Below are 12,598 nucleotides of genomic sequence, written 5' to 3'. Positions count from 1 at the left end.
AGCTAAAGTGAACTGGCAAATTAGGTTAAGAGAGAGGTCAATAGAGATGCAGTGGTAGACACTTAAGAGGATATTTTAGAATCCACAGAACAGATACATTCCAACAAGAAAAATTCCAAGGGGAGGGCCCACCATCCGTGGTTAACTAAAAAAGCTAAAGATAGTAACAAACTTAAAGTAAAAGCATATAATTATGCAAAGATGGGTGGCAAGTTAGAAGATTGGACAGAATATAAAAAACAGCAAAGTACAACTAAAAGATTGATAAGGAGGGAAAAAATCAGAGTACAAAAGAAAGCTAGCTAGAGATATAATAACAGATAGTAAGAGTTTCTAAATAGATATTTTAAAAAGAAAAGAATCAAGAAAGTGAACGTTGGTCCTACATAAAGTGAGACTGGGGAATTAATAAGGGAAAATAAGGAGATGGCAGATGAATTAAACAGGTATTTTGCATCGGTCTTCACTATAGAGGATACAAGTAACATCCCAGAAATAGCTGTAAGTCAGGAAATGGAAAGGAGGGAGCAACTCAAGAAAACTACAATAACCAGGGAAGTGGTATTGAGCAAATTGTTGGAGCTGCGTGCTGACAAGTCCCTAAGTCCTGATGGACTTCATCCTAGGGTCTTAAAAGAAGTGGCTAGTGAGATAGTTAATGTATTGGTTTTAATTTTCCAAAATTCCCTAGATTTGGGGAAGTTCCATTAGATTGGAAAATAGCGAATGTAACTTCATTATTCAAAAAGGGAGGGAGACAGAAAGCAGGAAACTTCAGGCCAGTTAACTTAACATCTGTCTAAAGGAAAATGTTAGAAGCTATTATTAAAGACGTTATAGCAGAGCGCTTAGAAAAATTCTAATCAGGCAGAGTCAACATGGTTTTGTAAAAGGGAAATCATGTTTAACCAACTTATTTGAGCTCTTGTGCTGTGGATAAAGGAGAACCGGTGGATGTACTGTACTTAGATTTCCAGAAGGCATTTGATAAGATGCCATTTCAAAGGTTATTGTGGAAAATAAAAGCTCATGGTGTAGGGGGTAACATATTTGCATGGGTAGAAGATAGACTAGCTAACAGGAAACAGAGAATAGGCACAAATGGGTAATTTTCTGGTTGGCAAGATATAACGAGTGGTGTGCCACAGGGATCAGTGATGGGGCCTCAATGTTTTACAATTTATATAAATGACCTGGATGAAGGGACTGAAAGATATGGTTGCTAAGTTTGTTGATGACACAAAGATGGGTAGGAAATTTAGTTGTGAAGAGGACATAAGGAGGCTACAAATGAATATAGATAGGTTAAGTTAGTGGACAAAGATCTGGCAAGTGGAGTATAATATGGGAAAATGCGAAATTGTCCATTTTGGCAGGAAGAACAAAAAAGAAGCATATTATCGAAATGGTGGGAGATTGCAGAGCTCTGAGATGCAGAGGGATTTGGGTGTCCTAGCACATGAATCATAAAAGATTAGCATGCAGGTACAGCAAGTAATTAGGAAAGTTAAACAACGCGAGAGGAGGGAGTGGATAAAACAGTGCGAGAGCAGCAGAGCAGATAAAACAGCGTGAGAAGAGGGAGCAGATAAAACAGCGTGAGAAGAGGGGGTAGATAAAACAGCGCGAGAAGAGGGGGTAGATAAAACAGCACAAGAACAGTGGAGCGGAAAAAACAGTGCAAGAGCAATGCAGCAGATGAAACAGCGCTAGAGCGCGAGAGCAGATGAAACGGTGCGGGAGGAGGGAGCAGATAAAGCAGCTGGTGGTCCCCTAGAGTGGGACTGGGAGGCAGTGCAAGGTGAGCGGCGGCCTTGGTAAGATTTAAAAAGAGCGGGAGCTGAGAGTCAGAGCAGAGATTTAAAAACAGCGGGAGCGGAGATTTAAAAAGAGCAGGAGCTAAGAGTCAGAGTGGAAGTTTAAAAAGAGCGGGAGCTGAGAGTCAGAGCGGACATTTAAAAAGACCGGCAACTAGACTCGGGGCTGAAACGGCACGAGGACAGAGCGAGAGTTCCAGGGAGACTCGGGGCTGAAAGCGGCGCAAGGACATCATGATTCAAAAAGTGAGGGGAGGCAGCTGATTGATAAGTAGGAACGGGTGAGTACTTCTACTTTTTCTACTAATTAATCTGCTGTAGTCCATTAACCTAAACAAAATAAGGTGAGGACTTTTGACTGTAATGGGAGTGTTTGGAGTGGAAATAGGCCCCTAGTGTAATTAGTATTCTTTAAAGGGAGTAGTTAACAAGCTTAATCTAAAGGGAAGTCATGGCAGCAGAGCTCGCACCCGTGATGTGCTCCTCCTGCACAATGTGGGAAGTCATGGACACTTCCAGTATCCCTGGCGGCCATGTGTGTAGGAAGTGTGTGTCCAGCTGCAGCTACTGGCTAACCATATTTCAGAGCTGGAGCTGAGGGTGGATTCACTGTGAAGCATCCGCAATGCTGACATTATTGTGGACAACACGTTCAGTGAGGCGGTCACACCGCAGGTAAAGACTGAAAAGGCAGAAAGGGGGTGGGTGACCACCAGGCAGAGTAGAGAAGGCAGGTAGTACAGGAGTCTCCTGTGGCCATCCCCCTCTCTAACAGATATACCATTTTGGATACTGTTGCGGGAGACGACTTCTCAGGGGAAAGCAGCTGGAGCCAAGTCCATGGCACCACGGGTGGCACTGCTGCACAAGAAGGGAGGAAGAAGAGTAGCAGGGTTATAGTGATAGGAAATTCAATAGTAAGGGGAACAGACAGGCGTTTCTGCGGCCACAGAAGAGACTCCAGGATGGTATGTTGCCTCCCTGGTGCCAGGGTCAAGGTTGTCTCGGAGAGGCTGCAGGGCATTCTGAAGGAGGAGGGTGAACTGCGAGTGGTTGCGGTACATATTGGTACCAACGACATAGGTAACAAAAAAGGGATGAGGTCCGACAAGCTGAATATAGGGAGTTAGGACGTAAATTAATAAGTAGGATCTCAAAGGTAGTAATCTCAGGATTACTACCAGTGTCAAGTGCTAGCAAGAGTGGAAATAACAGAATATATCAGAAAAATCTGTGGCTGAAGAAATGGTGTGGTGGTGGGGGGGGGGGGGATTCAGATTCCTGGGACATTGGGACCAATTATGGGGAAGGTGGGACCAGTATAAACAGGACAGGTTGCATCTGAGCAGGACCGGGACCAAGGTCCCCGAGGCGGTATTTGCTAGTGCGGTTGGGGAGGGTTTAAACTAGAATGGCAGGGGGATGGGAACCTGAGCAGGGAGATAGAGGAGGGATAGAAACAAAAAACAGAAAAGTAAGAAGCAAAAGTGGAAGGCAGAAAAAACAAAGGTGAAAAACAAATGGGGTCATAGTGCAAAATAAACCGAAGATAACTAACAAGGTTAAAAAGACAAGTCTAAAGGCATAGTATCTTAATGCGCAGAGCATTTGCAATAAGGTAGATGAATTAACAGTGCAAATAAATATAAACGGTTATTATATAGTTGCAATTACAGAGACATGGCTGCAGGGTGACCAAGGATGGAAACTGAACATCCAGGGACATTCAATATTCAGGAAAGACAGACAAATGGGGAAAGGAGGTGGGGTAGCATTGTTAGTAAAGGAGGAAATCAATGCAATAGTGAGGAAGGATATTGGCTCGGAAAATCATGATGTGGAACCTGTTTGGGTGGAGATAAGAAACACCAAGGGGCAGAAAACGTTAGTTGGGGTTATCTAGAGGCCCCCAAACAGTAATGGGGATGCAAAAGAAGGCATTAAGCAGGAAATTAGAGACATATACAATAAGGGTGCAACTGTAATCATGGGTGACTTTAATCTACATATAGATTGGACAAACCAAACTAGCAATAATACCCTGGAGGATGATTTCTTGGAGTGTGTACGTGGTTTGCTAGACCAATAAGTTGAGGAACCAACTAGAGAGCAGGCTATCCTAGACTGTGCAATGAGAAAGGATTAATTAACAATCTTGTTGTGCGGGGTCCCTTGGGGAAGAGCGACCAAAAAATGATAGAATTGTTCATTAGGATAGAGAGTGAAGAAGTTGAATTCGAAACTACGGTCCTGAATCTAAATAAAGAGAACTACGAGGGTATGAGGTGTGAGTTGGCAATGATGGATTGGGGAACCTTACTAAAAGGGTTGACAGAGGATAGGTAATGGCTAATATCTAAGGAACGTATGTGTGAATTACAACAATTATTCATTCCTGTCTGGCACAAAAATAAAACAGGAAAGGTGGCTCAACCATGGATTACAAAGGAAATTAGGGATAGTATTAGACCCAAAGAGGAGACATATAAAACTGCCAGAAAAAGCAACAAGCCTGAGGATTGGGAGCAGTTTAGAATTCAGCAAAAGTAGACAAAAAGATTGATCAAGAAGGGGAAAATGGAGTACGAGAGCAAACTTGCAGGGAACATAAAAACTGACTGTAAAAGCTTCTATAAATATGTAAAGAGAAAAAGATTGGCAAAGACAAATGTAGGTCCCTTACAGTCAGAAACAGGGGAAATTATATTGGGGAACAAAGAAGAGGCAGAAAAATTGAACACATATTTTGGTTCTGTCTTCACAAAAGAGGACACAAATAATTTCCCAGAAATGTTAGGGAACCAAGGGTCTAGTGGGAGGGAGGAATTGAAGAAAATCAGTATTAGTTAAAAAATGGCGCAAGAGAAATTAATGGGGTTAAAGGCTGAAAAATCCACAGGGCCTGATAATCTACATCCCAGAGTACTAAAGGAAGTGGCCCTGGAAATATTGGATGTATTGGTGATCATCTTCTAAAATTCTATAGACTCTGGAGCAGTTCCTACAGATTGAAGGGTGGCAAATGTAACCCCACTATTTAAAAAAGGGAGAGAAAAACAGAGAATTACAGACCAGTTAGCCTAACATCAGTAGTGGGGAAAATGCTAGAGTCTATTATAAAAGACGTGGTAACAGAACACTTGGAAAGCATTAACGGGATTAGACAAAATCAGCATGGGTTTATGAAAGGGAAATCATGCTTAACTAATCTACTGGAGTTTTTTGAGGATGAAACTAGTAGAATAGGTAAGGGAGAACCAGTGGATGTGGTGTATTTGGATTCCAAGAAGGTTTTTGATAAGGTCCGACTAAGAGGCTAGCGGGCAAAATTAAAGCACATGGGATTGGGGGTTACATGCTGGCATGGATTGGGAATTGGTTGACAGACCGGAAACAGAGAGTGGGAATAAATGGTTCTTTTTCCGGGTGGCAGGCAGTGACTAGCGGTGTACCACAGGGAACAGTGCTTGGGCCCCAGCTATGCACAATACACATAAATGATTTGCATGAGGCAACCAAATGCAATATTTCCAAGTTTTCTGATGACACAAAACTGGGCAGGGATGTGAGGAGGTTGCAAGGGAGATTTAGACAAGTTGTGTGTGTGGGCATACACATGGCAGATGCAGTAAAACATGGATAAATGTGAAGTTATATGCTTTGCTGTGAAAAACAGCAAGGCAGTGTATCATTTAAATGGTGATATATTGGGAAATGTGGATGTACAAAGGGATCTGGGCGTCCCTGTACAGAAGTCAATGTACGTAAATAGGCAGGAGTAGCAAGCAATTAGGAAGGCAAATAGTATATTGGCCTTCATTGCAAGAGGATTTGAGTTCAGAAGTAGGGATGTCTTACTGCAGTTATACAGGGTCTTGGTGAGACCACACCTGGAGTATTGCGTGCAGTTTTGGTCTCCCTACCTAAGAAAGGATATACTTGTCATAGAGGGAGTGCCACAAAGGTTCACTAGGCTGTTACCGGAGGTGGCAGGACTGTTGTATGAGGAGAGATTCGACTGTGCCTGTATTCACTAAAGTTTAGAAGAATGAGGGGATCTGATTGAAACAAATAAAATTCTAACAGAGCTAGACAGACTAGATGCAGGGAGGATGTTTCCCCTGGCTGGGGAGTCTAGAACCAGGGGTAAACAGTCTCAGGATATGGGGCAGGCCATTAAGGACCGAGATGAGGAAAATTTCTTCACTCAGAGGGTGGTCAGCCTGTGGAATTCTCTGCCACAGAAGGTTGTGGAGGCCAGGTCACTGAGTATATTCAAGAAAGAAATTGATACATTTTTGGACATTAAGGGCATCAAGGCATATGGAGGGAAAGCGGGAATATGGCATTGAGATAGAGATCAGCCATGATTATACTGAATGGCAGAGCAGGCTCGAAAGGCCGAATGGCCTACTCCTGCTCCTAGTTTCTATGTTTCTAACGGAATGTTTTTGTTTATTGCGAGGGCAATTAAATACAAAAGAAGGGAGGTTATGCTTCAGTTATACAGGGCATTGATGGGACCACATCTGGACTACTGTGCACAGTATTGTAAGGGAGGATGTAAATGCATTGGAAGCAGTTTAGAGAAGGTTTACTAAATTAATGTTTGGAATGGGCGGGTTGTGTTATGAGGAAAGGTTGGACATGCTAGGCTTCTGTCCGCTGGAGTTTAGAAGATTAAGAGGCAACTTGATTGAAACATAAGATCCTGAAGGGTTTTGATAGGGTGGATGTGGAAAGGATGTTTCCTCTTGTGGGGGAATCTAGAACTCGGGGTTATTATTTAAAAATAAGGCATGTGATGTCTGTTAGCTGTGGTGGTTGATTATTAATTAATAAGAGCATTTCCAAATGCAAACTAATACTGATGCTAGAAACCTGAAATAAAACCAGAAAATGCTGGAAATACTCAGCAAGTCAGGCAGCATCTGCGGAGAGAAACAGAGTTAACAGGCGGGATTTTCTGGCCCCGACATCGGCGGGCATCGTTGCAGGTGGGATGGGAAAATTTGGAGAGTCGTTGACTTTTAACAGCTCTCCAAGTTTTCCCATCTCACCTGCAACAATGCCCGCCGGTGTTGGGGACAGAAAATCCTGCCCAACATCTCAGGTCAATGATGACCCTTCATCAGAATTCAGGGTATTTCCATTCCTGATCAAGAAACTCATTTAAATAGAAGGTATTTGCAAGTCTTATGAAGAGTCTTGACCCAGGGCGAAGCTACACCGGCGCTTTGGAAAACAAGCAATACACAGAAAACCTGCACTCGCTCTGACATCATCTCCACGCTTTAAATGAATTTTTACTCTCAGAAAAATAGGTAGGTTATTTTAAGCTGAAATCCATCTTTGAGACACATAGGATTATCTTATTGTTCTCATGATTACAGGGGGTGTGGGGTATATCAGTAATTTAATCATAGAATTTAAATCATCGGGGAGGTTGTGCGTAGTGATATTGTCACTGCACTAGTACTCCAGATATCCAGGGTAATGCTCTGGGGACCCGGGTTTGAATCTCACCACGCCAGGTGATGGAATTTGAATTCAATAAAAAAAAAATCAGGAATTAAAAGTCTAACGATGGCTATGAAACAATTGCTGATTGTTGTAAAGACCCATCTGGTTCACTAATGTCCTTTAAGGAAGGAAATCTGCTGTCCTTACCTGGTCTGGCCTATGTGTGACTCCAGCAATGTGGTTGACTCTTAATTGCCCTCTGAAATGGCCTAGCAAGCCACTCAGTTTCAAGGGCAATTAGGGGTGGCTCAGTGACGCCCACATTCCGTAAATGAATAAAAAAATAACATTAAGACCTATGATCAGAAGCACGGCTCCAAAGCTCTCAATTTTATAAGAACAATAGCTCTTTAAATATCTGGTGCCAAAACTCCTAGGCTGGGGGGCAGGGGGAGGGGTTTGAATCAGAGGTGGAATTGTTGGGGTGACATTCCGCGTCAGAAATTCCACCAGTTCCACATTTCCCATGGCCAGGGGAAAGTACGCATGTACCATCAACATAATGGGGGGGGTTTACCATTGACCAGAAACTTGACTGAACCAGGCATATTAACACAGTGGTTACAAGAGCAGGTCAGAGGCTGGGAATTCTGAAGTGAGTAATTCACCTCCTGGCTTCCAAGAGCCTGTCCACCATATATAAGGCATAAGTCAGGACTTTGATGGAATACTCTCCACTTGCCTGAATGAGTGCAGCTCCAACAACACTCGAGAAGCTTGACACAATCCAAGACAAAGCAACCCATTTGATTGGCATCCCATTCACCAACCTAAACATTCACTCCCACCACCTCCGACACACAGTGGCAGCAGTGTGTAACATTTACAAGATGCACTGCAGCAACTCGCTAAGGCTCCTTTGATAGCACATTCCAAATCAGCGACTCCTACCAGCTAGAAGAACAAGGACAGACACATGGGAACACTGCCTCCTGCAAGCTCCCCTCCAAATTACACACCTATCCTGATTTGGAACTACATCGCTGTTCTTTCACAGTCACTAGGTCAAAGTCCTGGAACTCCCTCCCTAATAGCTGTGAAGATGGATGTTATTTTTAAAAATATTTTTGAACATGGTGGTATTCTGTAAAGAGGGATGTGTGTCGGTGTGTGTGTGTCCATTATTAATTAAACTGGGGGCAAGATTCATAGAGACAGCTTGTCTGTGGGAGTTGAGAGGTAAAAGCATAAAGGTGCCAGATGCATGCATTTGTAACGAGAAGCTATGGTGAAGTTGGATTTTCAAGTAAATAGGTTGGGTTTTAAAAAATTGCATTTTGAGATAAGTAGGGACTTAATTTTTCAGCTGTTAAATTTCTTTAATTTCAAAGGGGAGTTTAGAAGGGACAAGAGACTTTTACAACTTACAACGGTTTCGTATGTAAACATGGGAAGGTTATTCAATTTTATTTGACCCGAAAGTGGAGGCAATAGGAAAACATGAAAGATTTTTATATTTGGAAAAGTTGAGTTAGAAGAGGTGTTTGAGAACAATGGATTCTAAGATGAAAGAGAAAAGAGATATTTAAGGAAAGATGTTTAGGTCAGTTGTGGTGACTATGTGGGGGAGATGTCCTGAGACCAGCTCTTTGCTGAGAAAAGGTGTGAAATCTAAAACAACCATCCAGTGAGACCAGGAAAGTCTTTGTTTCAGAAAGCAGTCTGTTTCTGAATCTTTCTTTTGGACATCCATGGCAGACTGGAAGTGTTTGAGGAGTTTTACCCTGGGGTAATATTATTGGATTTTATGGTTAGAAATCTATAAGGGAGCTGTTGCTAAGCAGTTTACTTATCAACTCGCAGACACTTCCTCCTAACTCTCCTTGGACCATGACCCCACCACTGAACATCAAGCCATTGTTGCCAGGACTGTCACTGACCTCATCTCCTCTGGAGATCTTCCTTCCACAGCTTCCAACCTGATAGTCTCCCAACCTCGGACGGCCCACTTCTACCTCCTACCCAAAATCCACAAACAGGACTGTCCTGGCAGTCCGATCGTGTCAGCCTGTTCCTGCCCCACGGAACTCATTTCTTGCTATCTTGACTCCCTTCTCTCTCCCCTTGTCCAGTCCCTTCCCACCTACATCCGTGATTCCTCTGACACTTTACATCACATTGACAATTTCCAGTTCCCTGGCCCCAACCGACTCCTCTGCACCATGGACATCCAATCCCTCTACACCTCCATCCCCGACCGGGATGGTCTGGCGGCTCTCCGCTTCTTCCTCGAACAGAAGCCCGAACAATCCCCATCCACCACTACTCTCCTCCGTCTGGCTGAACTTGTTCTCACACTGAACAATTTCTCCTTAAACTCCTCTCACTTCCTCCAAATAAAAGGTGTGGCTATGGGTACCCGCATGGGCCCCAGCTATGCCTGTCTCTTTATGGGGTATGTGGAACATTCCTTGTTCCAGTCCTACTCCGGCCCCCTCCCACAACTCTTTGTCCGGTACATCGATGATTACTTCGGTGCTGCTTCATGCTCTCATCGGGACCTGGAAAAATGTATTAACTTTGCTTCCAATCTCCACCCCTCCGTCATTTTCACATGGTCCATTTCTGACACTTCCCTTCCCTTCCTTGACCTCTCTGCCTCAATTTCTGGTGATAGACTGTCCACCAATATCCATTATAAGCCTACCAACTCCCACAGCTACCTTGACTACAGCTCCTCACACCCCGCTTCCTGTAAGGACTCCATCCCATTCTCTCAGTTCCTTCGCCTCCGTCGCATCTGTTCTGATGATGCCACTTTCAAAAACAGTTCCTCTGACATGTCTTCCTTCTTCCTTAACCGAGGTGTTCCACCCACGGTGGTTGACAGGGCCCTCAACCGTGTCCGGCCCATCTCCCGCGCATCCGCCCTCACGCCTTCTCCTCCCTCCCAGAAACATGATATGGTCCCCCTTGTCCTCACTTATCACCCAACCAGCCTCCGCATTCAAAGGATCATCCTCCGCCATTTCCGCCAACTCCAGCATGATGCCACCACCAAACACATCTTACCTTCACCCCCCCTGGCGGCATTCCGTAGGGATCATTCCCTCCGTGACACCCTGGTCCACTCCTCCATCACCCCCTACTCCTCAGCCCCCTCCCACTGTACCTTCCCATGCAACCGCAGAAGATGCAACATCTGCCCCTTCACTTCCTCTCTCCTCACCGTCCAGGGGCCCAAACACTCCTTTCAAGTGAAGTAGCATTTTACTTGTAGTTCCCTCAACTTAGTCTACTGCATTCGTTGCTCCCAATGCGGTTTCCTCTACATTGGAGAGACCAAACGCAGACTGGGTGACCGCTTTGCAGAACACCTTCAGTCTGTCCGCAAGCATTACCCAGACCTCCCTGTCGCTTGCCATTTCAACACTCCACCCTGCTCTCATGCCTACATGTCTGTCCTTGGCTTGCTGCATTGTTCCAGTGAAGCTCAACGCAAACTGGAGGAACAGCACCTCATCTTCCGACTAGGCACTTTACAGCCTTCCGGACTGAATATTGAGTTCAACAATTTTAGATCTTGAACTCCCTCCATCCCCACCCCCTTTCCGTTTCTTCCCCCATCTTTTTGTTTTTTCCAATAATTTATATAGATTTTTCTTTTCCCACCTATTTCCATTATTTTTAAATGTATTTCCATCCATTGTTTATCTCTACCTTTTAGCCCTTTTAGTATTCCCCCACCCCGACGAGCTATCTGTACCTTGCCTGTCCTGCTTTCTACTCTTAATTAGCACATTCCTTTAGATAATATCACCACCTTCAACACCTCTTTGTCCTTTTGTCTGTGACATCTTTTGGTTATCTCCACCTATTACTGGCTGCTTGTCCCAACAACCATCCCCACCCCAACCCCCCTTAAACCAGCTTATATTTCACCCCTTTCCTATTTTTACTTAGTTCTGTTGAAGGGTCATGAGGACTCGAAACGTCAACTGTGCTCTCCTCCGCTGATGCTGCCAGACCTGCTGAGTTTTTCCAGGTATTTCTGTTTCTGCTTTTGTTTTACTTATATCACAATATCTTTACCTTGCAGAAGGAGACCATTTGTCCATTGAATCTGCACTGGCTCTATGAAAGAGCATTCCACCCAGTCCCACACCCCTGCCTTATCCCCGTAACCTTGCACGTTATTAACGGCTCCACTTTCAACATTTGGAAGCCAGAATTCCTCCCAACCATATTTCGAGTGGCAGAGGAGAACCCCTCTAAGTGAAATAAGCCTCAGCGGTCTCAATGTTTTTCTTATGTTAAAAAACCTTCCTAAGGGCACAACTTAACAACAAAGCGCTGCCTTGCTGGCTGCTGTCTGGGTGATCACTCTGTTTAAAAAATACTTGCAGATTTTCCTTTGAACTCACCGTGCTTTCTCCCACTGATGCCCGCTCATCTGTCTTCATCACAGAGAATTGCACATCACTTGGTTCTGCTCTCACTGTGGTCTGTTGAAACAGAAACAGTTGAGGCAGAGGACAATAGAGAAAGCGTGGATCACTATTTAATAATCAAAACTGGATTTAATCTGAGGGGATCTAGATAGAGTAGATAGAGAAAAATTGTTCCCATTAGCAAAAGGGTTGACAACCAGATGAAACCGATTTAAGGTGAATGGAAAAAGAACCAACAGTGACATGAAGAAAAACTTTAGATGCAATTAGTGGCTCAAATCTGGAATGCATTGCCTGAGAATATGGTGCAGGCTGATTCAATCTTGGCTTTCAAAAGAGAATTATACAAAAACTTGAAATGAAAAATTTGCAAGGCTACAGGGAAAGGGCATGGGAGTGGGACTAGTTGACTTGGTTTTGCAGCAAGCCGACACGGACGCGACAGGCCAAATGACCTCCTTCTGTGCTGTAAGCATTCTATGATTCTATAAATCCACAGCAGGACATTAAGTTCATAATCAAGAGTATTCACTTATGTTAAAGAGGCCACGTAAGGAGCTGAGGTTAAGACTATGGACACATTCAGTGGTCTTTACATCAGATCATTTTTGCTAGGATAAGAGGGTCCATTACTTATGTTAATTTTATTATGTTCCAAACGGCTAAAATGTCCAAGAAGCATGAGTAGCAGAACCAACCATACCATCCTCCTCCAACACCTCTTCACTGTCATCCATCAAGGAATTTCATTTGTCAGGTTCCATTCATATCTCTCTAATCGTAACCAGTGTACCACCTTCAATGGCTTCTCTCCCCACTCTTGCACCAGTATCCCTGGTGGTCACCAAGGATCTATCCTTGACCTCT

At 43.9% G+C, this 12,598-nt stretch overlaps 1 protein-coding gene across 5 annotated transcripts in view; it reads right to left on the bottom strand.

Annotated features, from left to right (window-relative positions):
* wdr19 (WD repeat domain 19) overlaps nucleotides 1-12,598 on the bottom strand; it is a 154,906-nt gene that overhangs the window by 98,080 nt on the left and 44,228 nt on the right. For 3 of the 5 annotated variants that reach the window (XR_013577234.1, XM_078546254.1, XM_078546268.1), the window contains one exon: nucleotides 11,705-11,785. Coding sequence is in view for 4 of the 5 variants with exons in the window: in XM_078546254.1 (XP_078402380.1) it covers nucleotides 11,705-11,785 (81 nt within the window). In the remaining variant the exon portion in view is untranslated. Of the gene's footprint in view, nucleotides 1-11,704; nucleotides 11,786-12,263; nucleotides 12,283-12,598 lie in introns of those variants that run through there. The other 2 variants (XM_078546263.1, XM_078546276.1) reach the window with 2 other exon arrangements.

This window comes from Cetorhinus maximus, chromosome 1 (genome assembly GCF_964194155.1).
Source record: "Cetorhinus maximus chromosome 1, sCetMax3.hap1.1, whole genome shotgun sequence".
Taxonomy (NCBI): Eukaryota; Metazoa; Chordata; class Chondrichthyes; order Lamniformes; family Cetorhinidae; genus Cetorhinus; species Cetorhinus maximus.
The sequence above is the reverse complement of the archived record's forward strand: the minus strand, read 5'-3'. Positions and strand labels throughout refer to the sequence as shown.